General features: G+C 54.5%; 1 protein-coding gene and 1 pseudogene across 2 annotated transcripts in view; both read left to right on the top strand.

The window, feature by feature from the left end:
• Positions 1-18,634, top strand: part of TTYH2 (tweety family member 2) — a 31,477-nt gene extending 12,843 nt beyond the window's left edge. Inside the window, exons 4-14 of one of the 2 annotated variants that reach the window (XM_039859143.1) lie at positions 2,572-2,792; positions 5,888-5,983; positions 6,564-6,636; positions 9,496-9,565; positions 9,800-9,855; positions 10,358-10,450; positions 10,677-10,769; positions 12,325-12,467; positions 13,170-13,355; positions 13,817-13,895; positions 16,766-18,634. In XM_039859143.1, coding sequence (XP_039715077.1) covers positions 2,572-2,792; positions 5,888-5,983; positions 6,564-6,636; positions 9,496-9,565; positions 9,800-9,855; positions 10,358-10,450; positions 10,677-10,769; positions 12,325-12,467; positions 13,170-13,355; positions 13,817-13,895; positions 16,766-16,846 — 1,191 coding nt within the window. In that variant the 3' untranslated portion in view covers positions 16,847-18,634. Of the gene's footprint in view, positions 1-2,571; positions 2,793-5,887; positions 5,984-6,563; positions 6,637-9,495; positions 9,566-9,799; positions 9,856-10,357; positions 10,451-10,676; positions 10,770-12,324; positions 12,468-13,169; positions 13,447-13,816; positions 13,896-16,765 lie in introns of both variants that reach the window. The other variant, XM_039859142.1, reaches the window with a different exon arrangement.
• A 2,852-nt stretch (positions 18,635-21,486) lies between these two features.
• LOC120600455 (uncharacterized) lies at positions 21,487-21,605 on the top strand (annotated as a pseudogene).
• Positions 21,606-22,294: the final 689 nt, after the last annotated feature.

The following is a 22,294-nucleotide window of genomic DNA, read 5'->3' as shown; positions in this document are numbered from 1 at the left end:
AGGTGACTCAGACCTGGATCTCTGTTCCAGACCAGAAGCCCCAGGCTTGTGCCTTGGTGGGAGGGGGCCAAGGCTCAAGGCTCAGGCCCGGCCAGCAGGCTTCTGGATGAACTACACGCTCTGATTTGTCGGGTCACTTGGGGGTACCCGGTGGGTCCTTTCTCTTGACCCAGTGCCCCCCATTGGTGCCCTAGGTGGGGGGGCCTGGCCTCCAGTTACCCTGGGCACCAAGCACACCTCTCACCACTCAGAGTCTCAACCTAAAAAATCCAGCCCCGGGTTGGAAGCTAGGACATTTCAGACCAAGAACTGGAACTGAAGTACCTGGTCTCCACCCTTCCCTTCTGGGATCTGAGGTGGGGCCCCTTCGACTCAGGCCCACTGCCCTTCTATAAAACCACCTGAGGCAGAGAAACTTCCTCCCTCCCAGAAGTTTTGCATCAGACTCCCCTGGAGGGTTTGATCAACAGTGAGCTGGCCTCACCCCAGCGTTTCTGTGGGTCTGGTCGGGGCTGAAAATTTGCAATTATAATGAGCTCCCAGCTGATCACCCTGATGCTGCTGGTCCAGGGACCACAACTGGAGAACCACTGCTCCATCCTACGGGACAACAGCTTCCACCACCTGCTAACTCGCCCCTGACCCCACCCCACCCCAGCTTGGGGAGCTGAGCTGCCCGTCTGGTTCCCAGAGCGTCTCTTCCCCATGGACCAGGGGTGGGGGGATCCTCACTTTGTCTCCCTGCTGGGAGCTCTGTCTGTAAGAACCGCTAAGGAATTGGGGGTGGGGAGGGGAAGCAGGGGGCTGTAAGTAGGCCGGCATTGTGATTTTTACCTTTTTATAGTTTCGTTTCCTATGAGAAGACATCAGGGGGAAATAGGACAGATGTTTGCTGATCTTTGTTTTTTCCAAGGAAGGATTTCAGAAAGTAGAGAAGTTAAAGATTCGGGGGAAAATGCGATCTTCCAGAAGAAGTTTGCAGATCGTTTTTGATAGCCTTTCGCTCTCAGATTCATTAGATACGAAGAAGGAATATGAAGATGTCACATAGCACAATCGCGCTCCTAACGTTAGCCTTTAATAATCGTGCGTTTTGGATCGAGGGCTGCAAAGCACTGATACGTTCATCTTACTGAATCGAAAAGGAAGGTTTATCGGGGTGATGTTTAGGTACCGAATTTACTTTTACATGGTTTTCCTCTGCTATGTGAAGCGACAAGCTGCCAAATCTGTAAGGTACAGGGTATCTGTAACCTCACCATCCTTAACCAGCTCGTGAGAGCCAGGAACAAGCCAGAAAACAGAACGAGCCTCTGACATTGAAAAAATAAAAACGGAACGGAGCACAGAGGGCCATTCTCTTTCTGGGACCAGGAACTCCCGGCAGTGCAGATGGAGACGTGACGTGAAAGCCCACGCAGTCGCTGTCCCATTCCCCTCAACAGGAGTGTCACCTACTCACCCTCCTGCTGATCTCCGACCGGGGCTGCGTGGCCCCTTCTCCTGTGTCACGTTATCTTCCTGCCGTGCCTGGGGGAGCTGCAGGCTGCCCAGGAGAGGATCAGCCGCCCTCCTCCTCCCAGTCAGTCGTGCTCGTTGGTTTAACGTGACAATTTCAGAACAGCAAAGCCCTTCTTCTTGCTTCCAGCACCCCAGCTCAGAGCAGGCTCCGAGGGACGTGCCTGGGACTCCCAGGCTGTGTACGTGGGTCCCATGGGGACCCTGGGTCGGGGCTGTTTGAGCATCCTTCAGTACCACGCCCTGCTGGCATTCCTTGTTTGCAAGCCAGTGGCGGTCACTGCCATCTGACCGCCTTCGCCCTTTCCTCTCTTTCTTTGAAGAGCAAATCGCTTCCTTCGGGGTCTGCTCAACCCCAGGCCCGTAAGGCTCAGTCAGGGGACAGGCGCCTGTCCATCCACCTGGCAGGACAGACGTGCGGGGGAGGGCATGAGCGCACAGAGAAGGCGCCAGTGTCCCCCCTCCACGTGTCCAGGCCTTTCGGAGGCAGGATGGGGCCTGTGTGTTATTCAGCGTTCCATTGTTCTGCTTCGCTGGGGCCCAGGAGCTGTGAGCTGTTGACAGCACCTTTCTCTTATGAGGCCTTTAGAAATCCTATCATGGGATCAAAAGATCAGGTAGCAACCAAGGAGCTGTTCGGCTTAAACGGTTTATTCCTCACCCAAAAAAGGAAGTCATAATCCACAGTGTTTAAGAGAATCTGCCACAACGTGTGTGTGTTCCTTTGTTCATTTGCTTCCCCACCTGGGTCTCTCTTTAGAATAAGGCACTGGATCTCAGAGGCCAGGGCTAGTTCAGGCCAGATCGGGGCCTGCCCCCAGGATGGGGAGACATGGGGGCCGGGTGGGTCATGAGGGCCTCTGTCTCCATCCTCCCTCTGGGCAGCAGCCTCTTGAGCTTTTCAGGGCTGGGGACCTCACGCACGGTGCACTCGCCCAAGCCCGAGCAGCCATCTGCTCCTCGCAGACCTCCTCCAGAGTTAGAATCAGGATCTGGGCCTCTCTGGCTTCCTCCCACCCGAGGGCCAGACTCACAACCGCAGCCCCTCCCCAGGTGTCTGGAACCACCCAGAAGATGAAGGTGGACCTAGAGCGGCACCTGGCCCGGCTCAGTGAGATCTTCGCCACCCGGGGCGATTACATCCAGACTCTGAAGTTCATGCAGCAAATGGCCGGCAACATCATCGTCCAGCTGTCAGCGGTGCCCGTGTGGAGGGAGGTCACAGCCGAGCTGACCGAGCTTGCCGACCAGACTGGCCATGTGGAGTACTACAGGTGAGGGGCAGAGGGGACACGCTGGGGCTACACCAGCTCCCTTCATCCAAGCCTGCATCTCAGGGCCAGAAGGTCTTAATAAGCCATTAACTGAAATCCAAGCGCAAGGTCTAATGAAGGTCACTCTGGGGAGAGCCAAGGAGGGAGGCAGCAGTCTGGGCTCTGGGTGGCTCCTGGTTAAAGGGCGACATGCACTGCAGAAGTGTCACCGTCAGTCACGTCACCACACCTAAGGAAATGAGTCCTGGTGAACTGATCAGCTCTTTGCATGGTCCCCACCTCACCCCGCCCTCCCACTGCCAATTCGTCGGTTCCTCTTCAAGCCATTTGCAAAGGTCAGAGCCTTTATCTCAACATTGCACAATTTAGTCTGATTTTCTGGATTCAGTTCCCTTTTATGAGAAAGTCCCACCCCAGGCCAAAGTAATATATCTGAGTCCAAAGAAAATGTTCCGGTGGCCTTTGGCCAGAGATCTCCCTGCCCTGGGCTGTCTTCTTCCCCACGGTAGGAGGTGGCAGGGCTCTGAGACACATGAGGTCCCCAGCTGTGGACCGTGCTCCCCGTCCCTCCCCTTCCCCGCCAGTCTAGTCCCTACATCCCCAGGATGACACACAGACGTCTGCATCAGAAAGAATTTCCCTCGAAGGTCCCACCAGATGAACGCTCACATGCGAAAGTGCCTTTCTCCCAAGTGACGGAAAAAACTGCCAGCTCTAAGGACTGGCTGTGACTCGGGACCCAAACCAGTGGCATCTGATGAGTCCTGTGGCATGAGGGCCATTCATTGCCTGAGACTTCAAAATCTTTTTGTCATGGGGGCTGAGGAAGGTAGAAAGTGGACATCCCCATTTCTCTCTGAGTGGACCTAGCATAGGACCATGTATATGTAAGGGCCTAATGGGGGCATTTCAATAATGACAATGAAATGAGTCAGGATTTATATATCGAAAGGGGCTTATTTTTAAGGTGATTTTATTAAAGATGGGAGGTGCCAACTGCACAGCAGCTATTTCAATCTGGGAGATTGAAGGGGTCCCCTAGGACCCCATCCCTCATTCCCACCCCTTGTTCAGTCAGGGCAAGGCAGAAAATCCAAGGTTGGCACCTGTGGCTCCTGGACACCGACTCAGACTGGTCCCTTGTCTTCATCTTCTGCTGTTAGCTCATCCCTTCTCTCACCTGAGCTGCCTAGACCAAGGCTTTATTTTATTCTCGAGCGTTATAACCAGCCTCAGGGGCCAGGTGTCCTCTGGCCAGCCTCCCCCTAGCTTTGCTTTCCTGCTTTTTCTAGAGCATATCCATCCGGCTAAGCAAATATTCTTTAGCACTTTTATACAGGGCCTGGCTAAGTGCTGGAAGCAATAAAAAGCCAAGAGATGACCCTCTTGGACAGGCTTCTAACGCGTATAACCCAGCAAGAGCATCAGCAGAGGCTGGATATGTGAGGAGCTGTGGACGTAAAGGCTGGAGCTTCCAGAGCCAGCTTCTTGGTCATCCCTGGGGTCCTCTGGGAAAATGCATCTGCCTCGCAGAGCTGTTTCCAGGAACTCCTCGTAAGAGGCTGCCGATCGAGGCATCGAAACAGTCCTGGAGAGTGAGTGAGAAGCCGCGCTAACTCGATTTCCTGGTGTCGTGGAGAGGAGACAAGTAACGAGACACACGTTTAGGTTTGAAACGTGAAACCAGGACTTGGAGAGGGGCCTGGTGGCTGGCGCGTCTCCCGTGGGAAGGCTGGGAGAAAGGGAGTCTGCAGTGCCTAGGCCGGCCTCTCCCGCCACGGGCCTCCGTCTGCAAATCTGAACGAGGTCCTCACAGCAGATGGTCCCCGAGGTCCTCCATCCGTCCCTGGGAATTGCGGAGTCCTCCAGCGAGGCTCTGTGCAGGGGTCGATGGTTTTGATCAGACTCTGGGGGGCCTCCTTTCTCAGAGGCAGAGAGAACCTCGCTCGGCTGCCAGGTGGCCTCCGGCATGCTCCCTCCCCTTCAGAGCCCCTTTGTCACTTTCTTCCAGGTCCATCGCCCTTCCTACCCACACTCCAGGCTCTTTCTTACCCTCTTTAAGGTATCGGTGAAGCAGGAAACCATTGCTGGAGAGGAGGGGTCGATGGATTTATTTGGCTCCCGCATGGAGAAAAATAATGATCACACATTTCTTTTTTGGGGGACTGGAGAAAGTCCCTTTTCTTTTCACCAGCTCCTCTCCCACTACTCAGACTGCTCCCCCCGCCCCCAGTGCAAGGCAAATGGAAGTGGCTACTGGGTGAGGCTAGTGCTGAGTTGGGACTGTCTTGGGGTCCTGCTCAGAAGGGAAAGAACAAGGTTGCTTTGCTTGGAGTCTTCCCAGCACCCTAGGCATGCAGGTGCTCCAGGGTCCCGTGCTTTGGAGGAGCAGGAAAGCGGGGACCTCAGGTCCGTGGCTGCCCTGCCTTGTCCCCCGTGCGCTTAGCGGTAAGGGCTCCAGCTTCCTGTTATACGTGTGTAAACTGAGGCTCAAAGGTGTGCGGCAGCTGGCCAGGGTCTCCCAGCTGCCTTTCTCCCAGCTGCCTCTCTGGGGATGAGGGGGGCAGGGGTTGTGGCTGAAGGTCCGTGGTGCCCTGGGATGTCCTCGGCTCCCTGCCTCACCCTGAGCCCGCCCCCTGGTGGTCTGGGAAAGAGCCCACTCGGAATCCAAGTCCCAGACCGCTGGGAGGGAGAGGGGAGGCCAGGGCGAGATTCCATCAGAGAAGTGGGCGCCTTAGGGGCTTTCTTGGATCCGTGGATATAAATGTCAGGCCTTGCCTGGTCCGATGCTGTGTCAAGTTCTCCATAGTCCCATGTGGGTAGTGGCAGGTAGAGTAGATGGCACAGAGAGGGAACATTTCCATCACTGCAGAAAGTTCCAGTGGACAGCCAAGAGAGGGGGAGGGTGATGCCTTTGTCCAGGCCAAAATGGGGTGCAGGCCTTGGAGCCTCTCGGGGGGATCTGTCCACCATGCACGCCGGTTCTTCCTGTGCAGGGGACACGCCCTCCTCTAGTCTGCTCATCTGTTGTTAATGAAGGGCCAGCGACCCCGAGGGGCTCTGCTCCCCCTGACCGCCCCTACCCCTCCCGCCAGGTGGCTCGCCTACCTCCTGCTCTTCATCCTGGACCTAGTCATCTGCCTCCTCGCCTGCTTGGGACTGGCCAGGCGTTCCAGGTGTCTCCTGGCCTCGTGAGTAGCCCCGCCTATGGGCCTGGGACAAAGCTCTGGGCAAGCATGTGAGATGACGGTGCCACCATCAGAGAGGGATGAGGGCCTGGCCAGGCTCAGAGGATGTGGTGGTGGCCACAGCCCAAGGTCACCTTCTGCTCTCTCCTCAGTACCCAGTCAAGTGGGGACGGCAGCCACCGGCTGGCCATCTGGACATAAAGGAAGGACTGGGGCTTTCCTCCACGTGTCCCCTCCTGCCAGGGCCTTCTTCTGCTGAGCAGCTGAACAAATGCTGCCCAAGCGTTAGAGGCTCCTGCCATCTGTAACCAGCTCCTCCTTAGCTCGCCCCCTCACGGCTGTGTCTTTTTGGCCCTGTGCTCCAGGCATTGGGTTCCGTCTCTCTGTCCTCGCCATCAGCAGGGCTGATGTTAGGGCAGAGACTGAGACTGCCTTTGGGGCCACTACTGGAATCTCAGGGGCCAGAGAAGGCACGATCACAGCTGAGCGGAAGGGTGCTAACGTTGGTGGGGTGACAGCTGTCCTGGGGTCCCCTGCCTGCCAGCCTTTGCCCGGACCCCACTGGTGGCTGCCTCTCTCCTAGGATGCTGTGCTGTGGGCTGCTGGCCCTGCTCCTCAGCTGGACGTCCCTGGCCGCTGACACTGCTGCAGCAGTGGTGAGTTGAGGCGGGGGGTGGGGTGCGTGGGACGGTGGGTGGTCTGCCCAGGACCATCTCTGTGGCGGGTGGTACGTCAATGTGTCTGTCCTGTCCAGAGCCCCCAATGGCAGCGTGAGTCCCTAACCTAGAATCCCAGAATCCCACAACTGAAGGGGATTAGATCTTCCCCCGCAGCCCCCTTGCCCTTCAAATGGGGACACAGGCCCAGAGAAAAGAAGAGGCTTGCCCACGGTCTTGACGCATTTAGGGCCAAGATAAGACGCATTTAGGGCCAGAGCCAAGATAAGACATCCCTTCCCCACCCACTGGCCCATTCCCAGCCACCTGCTTACTTCTCGTAAGGACATGCATGGATGACCAGGTGACCCCTCTCTGGGTGTGAAGAAGTGACTGGGTCTGGTGGGGATGGGTGGGATTGGAACCTGGAGCCCTCTGGCTTTGGAAGCATACTCTTCAGGCGCTGGGAATGTGGGTGCGGCATTTAGCTGCCTCCAACCGCAGCCCTGGGACTCACGCACACAGGCTGACACACAGCGGAGCACGTTTCTGCGTGTGGGGCCTCAAAATGTTACAAACAAAATCAAAAAAACACAAGGTAGGGGAGCTTCCTATGTAGATGTTTGGACTTTGACAGACCTAACGCTAGAGTTAAGCTGTGCGCATGAGTCATTCATTCATCCACTCATTCATTCAGCTGATGTTTTGCTCTATGGAGCTCAGTGATGCCAGGTGCCTAGAGAAGTGAAAACCAGGGCATGACGTTTGCTCTTGGCTAAGTACCAGCCCGCAGAAGGAAGACTAGTATGCAGACCATTGCAACTCCATGTGAATCGTACAGTGGAGGTGCATGCTGAGTGTTTGTGTGTGTGTGCACGCGTGTGCATGTGTGTGTGTGTGTGTGTGTGTGTGTGGTAGAAGGGGCAGGATTTGCCAGGGGATTTCAGGGACCCCCTAGCTGATTCGAGGGCCACAAACGAACCCCGTGACCTGCATCTGTTCTGCCCTCGCTACCTAGGGGTAAAAGAATGGGGCTCCTGTTGGAAGCCCTCTCCCCAAACCCACGCCTTGCCTAGTGACCCGGGGCTGACCAGGAGCTCTGGCCCTGGACACGTTGCCCCCATGATGCCCGCGGAGCGAATGGATCTTTCTCTGCTTGGCTCACGGCAGCTTTCGGCAAAGCTTGTCCGGAGGGGAAGGGGGCTGGGCAGGATGAAGAACTGGACAGGCATGTTTCCGCTCTGTTTCCTCCCCCAAGCCCTGCGGCATCCACTTTGGGCAGGATGGAGAACTGGACAGGCATGCACCTACGTCCCGAGGGCAGGGGCCCCTCCATACACAGGGAAGGGCAGGGGAGGAGGGCCTACATTGTGCTCAAAAGCATCTGAAGTCATCAGGAGCTGGACGGCCGCCCATGGTCCAGGGGAGTGGCCGCTGGCCAGAGCAACACACACAGCTGCCTGGCCGACAGCCTCTCCTCCGGGAACAAATGTAAGCACAGGGAAACTCGCACATGGTGTATTTTGTGGGGCCCCTGGAAGCAGCAGCGCGTCTAGCATCTAGCTTGCCCCTGTGAGCAGCTCTTGGGGAGACAGCCTCCTCGGGGCTCCTTCTCCCCAGGCTTCAGTGAACCAGGAAAGCAGGGGTGATTGAGTCTCCCAGCTGGGTGCCCTGGAATGCAAGAGAGCCCAAGAGAAAAGCCATTTCCCTAATTCGTCTAGTCAGGCCCCTGTGTGACAGCGTGAATGGGCCTTTGATTGGGCTGCGGATACTGCTGCATTTTAATAGGAAGCGGGGTGAGGACAAGCTGGGAGGGGAGGGAGGCAGGGCGCCAAGGGTCACTGTGGGGAGCTTTTGTGGCCTAGCTGCCCCGGCCCTCTGAGGCCTCCTGGCCGTTTTTGTTTTTTTTTTGAGAGCTGTGCAGCCAGCACACTGACACTGTGCCCACCCCCCAGCCCCCGCTGCCCACCCAGGGAGGAAAGACCTCCCTGACGAAGGAGCACGGGCCTGAGGGTCTGCAGTGAGCTGAGCCTGGGCTTCTGCACACTCGAGCTCCTCCCATGACTCTCCTCTTCGCCTCCCATCCCCTGCCTCCCCGCCTCCCGGCCAGGAGAATGACATTCTTGCTGTCACCTCCCCCAGGCCTGGACCTGCTCCCACTCAGCCCTATGGGCACTTGGTGGTCACCTAGCAGGCCATGTTTGGGGGGGTCCAGGCCCCCAGCTCGTCAGTGGCAGAGCCTGGAGCGCGTGTCCTCTGACCCCCAGCCCCATGCTCTTCCCACCCGGCATCTTGTCATGAGCGGGACGTGCACCCACAAGCTCAAAGATGGACTCAGCACCAGCGTAATTCTTTCCAAAGAGGGACCGGTGAGGCTTCATAGATTGACACCGCCAGAGCGTGTAAATCTTGATAACAGTGAGATAAAAAATAAAATAGAGATGAGCAAATGAGGCCGTGGTGCAAATAACCACAACACCCATCCTGCAGCTTCCTCTGGGCCCAGGCTCGGCAAGGTCCATCCCAGAAGAGGCATTAGAAGTAAGAGTAACAGAACGTGGCGCCCGCTCTCTGCCAGTGACTTTTCCGAGTGCTTTACGTAGATTAATTCATATGTATTTCTCTCTATGTTATGAATGAGGCAACTAAGACACAGAAATAATAAGCCACTTGTCCTAAGTTACAGAGCTAGGAAGAGGCAGAGCCAGGACTCGAACCCAGGGCAGCTGGCTCCTGACTGTTCTTGTCCACCCAGAGTGAGCTGAGGGGTCCAAGTGGCTAGAGCCGAGGGCACCAGGCTCCTCCCAGGGCCCTGGTGTCATGACTTTCTGCACGCCCCCCCATCTCTCCCTGGCTCAGGGCACTAGTGACTTCTGCGTGGCTCCCGACACCTTCATCCTGAACACCACTGAGAGCCAGCTCAGCACAGGTAATGGGCTCGCGGGCCTCTGTCGTCAGCACTCTGGCCAGCCAGACTGTGCCTCTACTTACCTGTTTCAGCCTTGTGGTCACCCAAACCCTCTCCCCACCCCCTCACCCCCAATTCCAGTCCAGCTGGACCCCTTGAACCTGAGAGCTCAAGGAGTGGCTTGGCCACTGAGGATGGATGAGGGCTCAGATCACCTGGGAGCCCTGCCTCGACGCCAGTGTCTTTTGCTCAGAGGGGTGACCCGCTACTACCTGTATTGCAGTCAGAGCGGAAGCAGCCCCTTCCAGCAGGTACGGCCCACTCAGCCCAGCCCTCACCCCGCCCACATCCCCTTCATCGGCATGCTCCCTCTCGACCCCATGCCCCATCCCTGACCAGGAAGGGACAGGTGACCAGTGTTCTTTCTTCACTGTGGTCCTCTGAAAGGGGCGGTGCTCTCAGTGTGCATCCTCTGGATCAGGGTTCTCACACGCCAGCATGCGTGCCCATCACCCTGGGAGTGGTTACTGCGGAAATACCATGCAGCGGGGCGGGCGTGGGACCCGAGAGTCTGCATTTCTCACAAGCTCCCAGGACCACACTTTGAGTAGCCAGATGCAAGAGGACTGTGCATCCCTCTGAAGCCTAAGGGATGAGGGGGAGATTGCTGCAAGCAGGACAGGCCATAGCCAGGCATGCGACTGCGGATGCAGCCAGGGGGAGGGGCCGCAGCCAGGGAACAGGCCCGTGGCAGCTGCAGGGGCTCCTGGGAACTCGAACCTGACAGCGGGGCTGTGGTCTCTCCTGGCCCAGGCACTGACCATCTTCCAGCGCTCGCTGACCACGATGCAGATCCAGGTGGCGGGACTGCTACAGTTTGCCGTGCCCCTCTTCCCCACAGCGGAGGTAAGGCGGCCTCCCCCAGCATCCATGCTGGAAGAGGGGGAACCCCAGGCCAGGGCCCTGGTGAGCCAAGATGTGGAGAGCGTCCCTCCCCATAGTCTGGCTCCTTCCTTGGGCTTTAAAGGCCTCTGTGCACCAGCTGCTGTTTGCAGTGTTATCCACGAGCCTTGGTTCGAGCTCTCCGTCTCTGCTTCTCTGCATGTTGGCCCTTCCCTCCTTCCTGCTTCAGAAAGATCTGCTCAGAATCCAGCTCCTGTTGAACTCCTCAGAGTCCAGCCTTCACCAGCTGACAGCCATGTTGGATTGCCGGGGGCTGCACAAGGTGCTGGGGTGGCCCTGGGGGCAAGTGGGGAGCGGGGACCCCCCCCAGCTGGCCATATGTTCCCAGAGAAGCCAGTAGGGGCTAGGAGAGGATTGCTGGGCCCCCTGCGGGCCACAGGAAATGGGGAGGAAGCTGGGCAACGGGAAGGTGGAAGAGGCACCTGGCTTCTTGACTCTCTCCAGTAGCTGAGACAAGCAGACTCGGTGAAAGACCAGGGGGCAAGTGTAGGAAGGTTGGATCGGGTGACCTGACTCCCGGCCATCTTGTCAACCCTCCCATCTCCCGGGGTTACAAGGGGATATCCCAATGTCACTGCCAGGGTCATCTCTCCAGGAATTTGGACTTTCAGACACTAGTACAGGGAACACACTGGGAGTATGTGAGCCATTCCTGCCCCCCAAGCAATAAGCCAGTGCATGTTGACAGCTGCCACAGCCCATGTGGATTTAGAGCAAAGAGTTGTACTAACGATCACTTTGTGCTTAACCTTATTCTGTGCACTTTATATCCAATATGTCATTTAGTCCTCACAGTTATACTGTGAAATACATGTTATTTCATGAGAAATTTCATAGACAAAGAAACTATATGTGTGTATATGTGTGTGTGTGTGTGTAGATGGATGGATGGATGTGTGTGTAGAAGATGATAGATGATAGATAGATAGATAGATAGATAGATAGATAGATAGATAGATAGATAGATAGATAGATAAATAGATAGAGATGAGAGAGAAAGAAAGAGGTCTGTGTGTGTGTGCGCGCGTGCGTGCATGTGTGTAGCTTACTGAAGATTCCAGAGCTAGCAAGTCAAGGCGTAGGTTGTGGGCCCGGCAGTCTGTCGCCCTCGGGCCCTCTCTCCCTTGCCCTCCGCATCCAAGCCCTCGGCAAGTCCTAGCAGCTACGCTTCCGAAGACGTCCCGAGTCCGTCCACTTCCCGCTCCCTCCACAGCTTCTGCCGTGCTCTAAGCACCGTCCCGCTGCCCTGGGCGACAGCCCTGGTCCCCCACTCTTCCTCGCCCCTTTACCATCCATGGCCTTTCATATGTAGCAGCCAGAATGGTCTTTTTAAAAACAAATTGGATCACATCCCTTCCATCCCAGATCCTCCGGGGGCTTCTCGTCAACTTATGATGAACTAAAAACTCCTCGCCTACCCCGCAAGGTTCAGCGTGACCCGGTGGCCTCTCGCCCCATCCCCTGTTGGCCTTTTCTCTCTGTCCTGAACACGCCAAGCTCGTCCCCTTTGCCTCAGAGGCGCTGTCCTCTCCTGAGCATCCTGGCCTCAGAGTAAATCCCCACATCTTCTGGCCGCCCACCCCCAACACCGTGTAGCCTTGTCTGTCTTGTCCAGAGCTGACCCTCCGGTAGGTGTTCAACAAATGCTTGTAGAGTGAATCCAAGAAGCCCCGTTGTGTCGGGCTCGAGTGTGGACCTTTAGTGGCTGTGTAAGGTGCTTGGGGGAGGAACGGGCGGCTATCTAGGTCCGGGCTGAGGGAGAGGGGCCCACAGCGACAAGCTCAGACCCCGGGCTGTGCCCCGCTCCCCCGCTGCAGGACTACCTGGATGCCCTCGCTGGTGTCTGCTACGACGGGCTCGAGGGCTTGCTCTTCCTGGGCCTCTTCTCCCTCCTGGCTGCCCTGGCGTTCTCCACCATGATGTGTGCAGGGCCTCGGGCCTGGAAGCACCTTACCACCAGGTGGGCTGCCTGGAAGGGGCTTCCTGGGGAGCAGGCGGGAGGCTCTGCTCTGACCGAGCCGAGAGCTCATAAGCCGGGACAGACAAGGGCAGCAGAGGGCCCAGGCATTCAGCCCTAACGGGCCACCTGCATGTCTGCAGAAGGTTCCCTGAGAGTCCAGACAGACCCCCAAAAGGAGATTCCAGGGGCGTGGCGGGGCAGGAGTGGGGCCGAGCACAGTGACTACGTCATCCCATGACTGGCCGTCCCTTGCTTGTCCTCTCTTCCTCTGCAGGACTTTGTGGCGTGAGGTATTGAGGAGAGCTTTGGGTGCTAGGAGGGGTGCCCCCAGAATGCCAGGAAGGATAGAGTGTGGCACTGTCATCAGGGCTCCTGCAGTCTCACTGAGGAGAGGGACAGAGATGAGATGGTATTTCAGCACCTCGCGAGTAGATCAGACAGGAGGAAGCAGGGTAGGGAGTGTCGTTGTACATGCGGTCAGCATGGTGGGCTGCCTGGAGGAGGTGGACGTGAAGTCGGAAACGGGGCTGAGTGATCTGAGGGAGTTTGGGCTGAGGAACATGTTTTAGAGGAAATTCAAGGACACGTGTATGTGGCCATAGGGGGAGTCTTGGGAGGAAAGGCCGGGAAGCAGCCAGCACCCTGCTGCCTTTGGGCCTCCCTTGTCTCTCATGGTCAGCCATACCCTGTGTGTCATTCTAGGGACAGAGACTATGATGACATCGATGATGACGACCCCTTCAACCCCCAGGCCCGGCGCATCGCTGCCCACAATCCCCCTCGGGGGCAGCTTCACAGCTTCTGCAGCTACAGCAGCGGCATGGGCAGCCAGACCAGCCTGCAGCCCCCGGCCCAGACCATCTCCAACGCCCCCGTCTCGGAGTACATGTACGGCAGGGGCTCCTGGGGCCTCCCCTCGTGCCGTGTAGCCCTCGGGGAGATGGGTCTGTGGGCAGCACATCCGGGTCCGGAGAGCCAGGTGGGGAGGAAGCATCAGATGCCAACCGTGGTCCCCTCACTGCAGCCACAGGATGCCTGGCGGGAGGGCCCCAGGGAGCACCTAGTCACCCCTGCACATCCACATGTGTGAGGGAACCCCCTGGAGAAGCCACAAGCCCGCGGGGCAAGTTGCAAAGCTGAGAAGCTGCATCTCTCCAGGCTGCTCCTGGCCTCTGTCGCTCACCTATTGCTTCTTCCTGGGCCACCCGGAGCCCACACTCCCTCCTCTCTATCCGTGGTCCACTTCCATCCCCCCATTCCCCTAAGGGACCCTCCTGCAGAAATCTGAGCTCCCCCCACCCCTGCCCCAACACACCTGACCCTCCTGAGCTCTCCTCTCGGCCCTGCAGGAACCAAGCCATGCTCTTCGGCGGGAACCCACGCTACGAGAACATGCCGCTCATCGGGAGAGGCTCCCCGCCCCCCACGGTAACCTGGGCTCCCGCAGGGGTGGGCGGAAGCGTTCGTGGGCCAGGTGTCTGTCGGGGAAAGTGCCCCTGCCTTCCCTCTGTGGGACGGGGTGTTTCATCTGCCCCATCGGGTGGTTTGGAAGGGGCCATCCAGTTGGCAAACTGGGAGCACTGAAGACACGGGGTCAGTGACACAGGCTGCGACCCTGAGGACCAGGATGGTCATGTACGCTCCCGGATGTCCGGCGAGTGTGCTAAATGAACACTCTCCCGGGAGAGAAAGGCAGGACGCCGTCTCCGTCTTCAGGAAGTATGTCTGCAGGACTGGAGACTCAGGAAGGTTGTTTGTAGAAAGTGCCACATGGCGCTTTGAGACCTGGAGGGAGGAATTGTCCTGGCTGCCCTTCAGGACCTGGGGAGGCCCCGTGGAGTAGGTGGCATTTGAGCCTTACCCTAGAGCAGTGGGCCTCGCCCTAGACGACGTTGCCCGCCAGGGAGGCATTTGGAGGCATCTTTGGTTGTCACGACTGGGGGTAGTTGCTGCTGGCATCTAGTGGGTGGGGGCCAGGGATGCTGCTAAGCCCCCTAGAGTCACAGGACGGCCCCCACCTAAAAAAATGACGAGCCTCAAGTGTCCCTAGTGTTGTGGTTGAGAAACCATGCTCTGACCCTTCGTCTCTCCCTGCCGTGACCCCACCTGGCCGTTTTTGCCCAGAGAGCCTCCCGCGTCCAGGGTCCTCAGCCCAGGACAGTGGGTGGGTCGAAGTCTGCGCTCAGAGTGGGCACCTCTTAAATGCCCGCCCGGCTTCTCTCTAGCCGGATGCCACTTGGGTTCCTTTTATTTTATTTTATTTATTTTTTTTTGCCACCAGCTGCTGTGGACCTAGGAATACAGATTGATTTCAATATTAATCTGAGCACAACATAATTAGGGGAAATCTGCTGCTGTGAAAAATGAATTATTCAAAGCACCATGATGCCCAATAAAAATGATTTTTGGATTACCTTCTGTTTTGAAAGATCCAGGCCACTCTCCCTGCCATTAGCAGAGATAATCAAGAACTGACCTTATTTGTAAGGCTCAAGGACAGAATAAACCTTCTTCTGTAGCATTAAGACTTGCCCAGAAACCCTAATGGCTTTGGCAGAGTTGACTGCCCTGCCTCTAGGAAAGACCCTGCCCCACCCCCATCATGCAAGGGGCATGGGGAGACAATGACCGGTGCTGCTAACCCAGGAGCCCACAGCATGGAGGTGTGGACACGTGCCCCGATAATGACCACAAAGCTGGCCGCTCCCCACCCTCCCCCGGTGCCTGCTCTAAATAGTCATCAGTGCTCAGAGCAGCAGACGTGGATAAACCCCTCCCTCTGCCTACGCCATCTCTGGGGCAGACAAGGGATTCACTAAGGTGGGCAATGTCCAGCAAGGCCATCGGAGTGTACATCCCTTAGTTACGAATGTGTCCTCCCTCAGCTCTGCCTTCCGGAACCGTTCCTGTCCTTCCAGCACCACGTCCTAGACTTGACGGACAAAAAGACGACGTGGGCAATTGTTAAAAATGCCAATCCCAGCACTTGATCCCAGAGGCACTGAAACCGTGTCCAGGGCAGCTGCCTAGGTGATCCTGTTGTCACATGAGTTTAGGAAATGCTGCTTCTGGCAGGAGGGTCTCACCCTTGAGCACGCAGCAGAATCACCTGGGGTACTTGTTGCCACACAGGCTGCTGGGCCCAGGGATTTGCATTTCTAGCATGTTCCCAGGTAAAGCCGAAACTGCCGGTCTGGGTCAGCCTTCCTCACCCTCAGCTCGACTGCCGTCCTGACAGCCATGCTTTGCTGTAGGCTGTGCCCTGGAGGATGCTGAGCTGCATCTCTGGCCTCTACCCGGTCGATGCCAGTAGCAGCCCCCGCTCCCTCCCCCCAAGTTGTGACAACTAAAAATGCCTGCCAGACATTGCCAAGAGTCCCTGGGAGGACAAAATCACCCCTGATCGAGACCCACTAGGTTCAAGAGTCTCTTCCCATACACACACACGCCAGCTGGAAGCGTTTGTTCCCTGTCCGGTGTGAATGGCCTGGACCTAGACCCCCAAAATTACCCTGGGGCCAATAGGCAGTCGGGGTCCTGCTGACCCTTGCTACTTGGGGTCAGCAGACCAGCAGCATCTGGCGCCTGTTGGAATGCAGACTCTCGGGTCCCGTGATGTGAGACGTGATCATGTAAGAAGCCGCGTCTCTCTACTTCCGAGCAGTCACCAATGCCCACTGAGTGCTCCCTTCGTGCTAGGTCTCCGCTTCACCAACTTGTCTGCACTTGGAAGAGCTCGTAAAGCACAGCCCGGTTGGAGAACCACTCTGTGAGGGGTCTTATCATGTCATCCTCTCAGTGCAAGAGCTGAGTGCTCTAAGCTCTATTTCGCAGGTGGGGACACAGGCCAAGGTGATGGGATGAGTAAGACGCACAGCTGGGACTTGAACCTGGCTCTCTTGAGTCAGTGGACCTGGGCCCTCGGCCTGCTCACCGTTCGGGCTCCTAAGTGCACTGGCGCACCCTGACGCCGTCCCTGGTGTCGGTGTGTGCAGCGGAGTAGATGTGGCAGCCACAGTGGAGGGCGTGGCTGGTCAGTGCGTGCAGCACGCATTCGAGCCTGGGAGCCAGATGTCCCGATGGCCCCACGGCAGGGAAGCATCACCAGACGGGAAGCCTGTGCGAGCCGGCCTAGTACCCTCCAGTCCCCATGATGCCCCGTCATTAAAACATGGTGCCTGACCGCTGTGGCTGGCCCGGATCTCCCTCCCTCAGAAGCTCCTGGCACTTTTGCTAGTGCAGTGTCCGGTAACATGCCATGACCCTGTTCTGACCGTCCCCTCCCCTCTCTTCCACAGTATTCTCCCAGCATGAGGGCCACCTACATGTCCGTGGCAGACGCACACCTGAGGCACTACGGGAGTGAGTTGCCAGCCTAGCACACTTCCAGAGGTTCCGGCCTCCTTGATCCATTTTGGTTTTTACTTAATTCGAATGAGAGCTGCGTTTCTGTGATAGAAACCAAAGGCATCTGGAGATGCATGCAGGACTGCGGGATGGGAAGCCTCCTGCTGCCGCAGAGAATCAGCCCGGGGCCGGCTGAGATTCCTGACCAAAGCCCCAGGCAGATGGGGGACCCACGACTCAGACCAGCCTCTCCTTCTTCGGGCCTCTCCACACCAGAAATGTCCCCCAGGCGCTTGGCAGTCCCTAAGCTGGGAGCCTGGTTCAGCTCACCCCTACATCCCACCCTGGCCAGGTGGGGAGTGGCAGTGAGGAGGGGCTGGGTCAGGCTCCAGGGTCCCATGGCCAGCACTGTGCCTCCTGTGAGCACAGCCAGAAGCCCAGATGACCACTCTCTCCGAGTCACCTCTCTCCTCCTGGCTGCACAGATGGGTAGCAGTTCCCTGCAGGCAAAGGTGGAAGGGCTGATCAGCAGATGCTTTTAAGGGAGGCATCGTCTTGATAAGATCAGACACTATCCAAATCAGTCTCCTGGGGCCAGATGACCTCTTCCTGGGCCACAGAGGGAAGGTGTTGGAGACTGCATAGGAGGCTGGTGGCTCCAGGGCCAGGGAACTGCAGCCTCGTGCCTGGTGAACTCGCAGTGAGAGACCCGTATGCATGAAAGCCTGACACGTTCTTCCCGGCTCTCGGTGACCCTCTGGCCTCACTTCCATTCCAGAATCGATGCTGTTTGTTCACTACACGTAGGGATGGTCTCAGGTATTGATAGATACTTTGAAAGCGACTTTAACTCTTGTTTTCCAGTGTTTTAAGTATTTTGATGATCCAAAGAATTGGAACTCATAGTGCATCCAGTTTTTACAGTAGATTTGGGGCTCGTTCCTTACAACTGACTTGTATCCCATTCCTCATCAGATTTTGCTGTCACCAGCCAGTTCTTTATGCATCTGGAGGTGGAAGAGAGGGGATTTTCCCAAGCAGCTGTTTGATGGGAATATGGGTTCATTCCGCTCAGAGGGGAGTCCTTTAAGAGAGGAGGTAAGGGAAATGGCAGAGTGTCCAGGTCACCTTTCCCCTCCCTTCTGTTCTCAAGCAAGTTTGTCAGTAAAGGTTCTAGCAAAGTGGGACAACTAGGTCTTGATATGAAAACAGAGATCTGTCCTACCTGTCCCTACCCCGTTGTCCCAGGCCCCCGCCCTGTACCTGCCAGGTGAGAAGGAGCTTGTTAACCAGGAGAAAATGACCACCCATCGTTCTGCCCACTGAGGATCCAGGGTTGGGCCCTTTGGTGCTTCCAACATCCTACCAACTTGCAGTGCACGGCACAGAGTCCCCACAGCCTCCACACCAAGGCAGGGACACAGGGCGGCGTGGCTTGGGACAAGGGCTCCGTTTCCATTTTGGAAGAGCCACTTTCTCATCAAAACCTTGACAGCAGAGTGGTTCTCAGCTTCCAGCCGAGCCCCCATGACAGAACGGGGCCACAGGGCAACCAGGATGCTCTCACCTGCATTAACCTGTACATACCTTTACCATAAACACCTTTGTATGGCCACGCCATGCGCAGATAAGGAACTCTGCGATGTCAAGGTGTTGCTTCTTAACGTTTCATTTTCGGCGACTAGAGAGTTGTTTTTAATGCATGGAAACTAAACTAGAACCCTTGGGTGGTTCCTGAAGGAGCCAGGTGGGCACACCTCTGCTTGGCACATGTGCGCCCTCACCTGGGGGACAAATAAACCACTTACACTAAAATGCGACTCAGTCTCTAACTTCCTCAGCTACTGGAATAAGGAGGGGACTGACCGGTCCCTTCCAGCTCTGTTATATATGGTGGGAGGGCTTCAAGGCAGATCCCAGTAGCAATTTCAGCACGAGTTTTGAAAGATGGGGCTACTGAATGAATGTCACAGGACCTCTCACGTGGCCACTAGCTACTCTTGGACTCAGACCTCGTTTCTGCCCTAGTCCATCTCCTAAGTTCCCCCTAAAGGGACTGTGGTCGCACAGCTTTGCCATGGGTCCTTGCTGTGCTCTCTCCCTAAGTCCTGCACCACCACGGAGCACCTGTCCAGGTGGGGGCCCCCTGAGAAGCAGTGCACCCTTCACACTTTCTTTGCAATCTCATTTATCTGGTGAACAACCAAGCCAGCCTGGGATGGCTCCGCGGAGCAGATTCCAGCTCTCCGCCCATGGTCCTAAGCTGCTGTTTATTCTTCTGTGTAGCAGCTGTGCTCCTGGAATTGCCTATTTCAAGGAGCTTCCCGCAGGGAGTAGCTTACGTGTCCTTTGGGAGCGTTTGAGGTGAGTGCCGAGGGCAGGCTCAGAACTGCACATCCTTCAGCCAGAGACCAGAACTGGGGCATCTTTTGAATGGAAACATTTTCCCACCCACGTGGTGGGATAGCCCTTTACCCTCGTCTCGATATAGCAGTGGGAATGAGGCAGGGAGCATGGGAGAAACTCTCCTATAATCACTGTGATTTTTTAAAGGTAACTGCAGCTCGATACACAAATGAAATTCTTCTGGGGCCTCCCACTGTCCCCCGGGGTCTGGACTGAGACCTGAGCTGTAGGCAGGCCCTGAATGAAGTAGGAAGGAGGCCAGGCGGGCGTCCGCAAGCTTGAGGGAGGTTTGGATCACCGTGTCTGTCACCTTCCTTTGCTACCTTGGCCTGCACTAATCTCTCACCCAAGAGAAAGGGGTGAGGTGGGAAGCCCTCCCAGCCAAGCCTGCCTCTCTTCCACTGCCAGCCTGCCGGCCTCACCATCCCCAAACATCTCTGAGCAGCCCTGAGTCCAGCCCCAGGAACCTGCGCCCAAAGAGAAAGAGTAATTAATTCCATCAGGCCCCTCAGTACATGGAGCCTTTGTCAGGAACAGGCATGAATTTGAGTCTACTATTCAGGGACCACATGGGGCAGCTGCCAGAGTGGTCCCTTCTCCAAAGCTAACTCATCTCCGGTCGTCCCGAGCCATGCCCTGATATATTTTTTCCCTCTTCCAAAGCTGTGAGGTCTTGTATTTCAGAGTGGCTGGGGCGATGTCACTCCCTCATGGCTCATAAACACTCAAGGGGCCGTGCGTGCCCACTAACGGATACACCCAGATCAGGAGATTTTTGCCTTCCTTTCTTCTCCCTTTCATTCATTTAACTAAAAATATATTGATCGCCTAGCACAAGGGCCAGCAATTTATGACCTGTGAAAATACTACCCAAAGAGATCTACAGATTCAATGCAGTTCCTAGGAGCCCAGCCCGACCTGCTGCCTTGTATGGCCTATGAATAGAGTTTTTATATTTTTGAATGGTTTATAAATATCAAATATTTATAACTGATTTCGATGGTGGAGAACATTAACTTTGAACCTCAATTAAGCATAATGTTATGCCCTCCCCAAGGAATTCCATTTTTGTCATTAATAGACCTGAATTACCAAAAAAAAAAAACCAACTATGCTCATTATTTTGAATTTTGGTAATCAAAAATGTGTGGGAATTGGTTTTCTCTCTTATCATGTAAGTATCTAGAAAATATCTTTGATTTTGCCTCCTAACCTGCAGATAGTAAACACTCTAGTATTTATTATCTTTTACAGTAGTTTGCAGTTTGCTGGCGTCGGCCTGCCACGTCACCTTCTCCAAATCCTGGGACCGCAGAAGCATCTAAGGCAGTTGTGGACCTTAACTTCATGACGTTTACAAACAGGGAGGGAAGACGTCCTCATTCACAACATCTTTCTGTGTGTTCTCACGTGGTGGAAGGGGCTAGGGAGCTCTCCGGGGTCTCTTTTCTGAGGGCGCTAATCTCCTTCGTGACAGCTCACCCTCATGACCTAATCACCTCCTAAGGCCCCCACCTCCCAATATATCACATCGGAGGTTAGTTTTCAATATATGGATTTTGGCAGGGCATAAACATTCCTACCATAGGAAGGGTATATGGGAATTATTTGCACTATCTTTACACCTTTTCTGTAAATTGAAACTTCTGAAATAAAAAGTTTATTTTAAAATGGGGTACATGGCAGCCAGGATACCCGCTTTCAACACTTCTATTCAATATAGTACTGGAAGTCCCAGCCAGAGCAGTTAGGCAAGAAAAATAAATAAAAGCTATCAAAATTGGTAAAGAAGTAAAAATACCTCTGTTCACAGATGATATAATTTTATATGAGGAAAACTCTAAAATTCCACCGAAACTTGTTTAAAATAATAAATGAATTCAGCAGGGTAGCGGGATACAAAATGAATACACAAACTAACAATGACTCTGAAAAGGAATTTTTTAAAAAATATCTATTTATAATAGTATGAAAAATTAAAATACTTAGGAATTAACCAAGAAAATGAAAGAATTATATAATCAAAACTACAAACATTGCTGAAAAAAATCAAAGAAGACATAAATGGAAAGACATCTCGTGCTCATGGTTTGGAAGATTCAATATTGTTAAAACAAAAATACTACCCAGAGTGATCTACAGATTCAATGCAATCTCTACGAAAATACCAGAGACATTGTTTTCAGAACCAGAAAAACCTATCCTAAAATTCACACAATCTCAAGAGACTCTAAATAGCCAAGATAGCCTTAAAAAAGAGTGAACTTAGTACAGCCATGCCACCCTGAGCGTGCCTGATCTTGTCTGATCTTGGAAGCTAAGCAAGGTCGGGCCTGGTTAGTATTTGGATGGGAGACCACCTACAAAGACCAGGTGCTGTAGGTGTTTAAAAAAAAAAAAAAGTGAACTTGCAGGACTCACACCTAATGATTTCAAAATTTATTACAGAGCTACAGTAATCAAAACACGGTGATGCTGGCTTAAAGTCAGACACATAGACCAGTGAAAAAAATAGAGCCCAGAAATAAACATCCACACATATGGTCAAATGATTTTCAACAGGAGACCAAAACTATTCGATGGGAAAAGGACAATCTTTTCAACAAATGATGCTAAGAAAACTGGATATCTACATGCAAAAGAATTAAATTGGATACTTACCTAATAGCAGACACAAAAATCAACTCGAAATTGATCAAAGACCTAAATATAAAACCTAAAACAATAAAACCCTTAGAAGAAAACAGAGCAAAAGCTTCACAACACTGGATTTGGCAGTGACTTCCTGGGCATGATCCCAAAGGCACGGGCAATAAAAGAAAAAATAAATTGGATTTCATTACAATTTAAAAATTTGTGCATTAAAAGACACTATCAACAGAGTGAAAAGACAATCTATCACATAGGAGAAACTATTTATAAATCACATATGTAATAAGGAATTAATATTCAGAATACATAGAAAATTCAACAATAAAAAAAAAACCTGATTCAAAAATGGGCAAAGGATTTGAATAGCTATGTCTTCAAAGAAGATATACAAATGGCCAAGAAGCATATGAAAATATGCTCAC

Source organism: Pteropus medius, unplaced genomic scaffold (assembly GCF_902729225.1).
Source record: "Pteropus medius unplaced genomic scaffold, Ma_sr-lr_union100, whole genome shotgun sequence".
In the NCBI taxonomy this organism is placed as follows: Eukaryota; Metazoa; Chordata; class Mammalia; order Chiroptera; family Pteropodidae; genus Pteropus; species Pteropus medius.
Note: the sequence above shows the minus strand (reverse complement) of the source record. Positions and strands in the feature narration are given on the sequence as shown.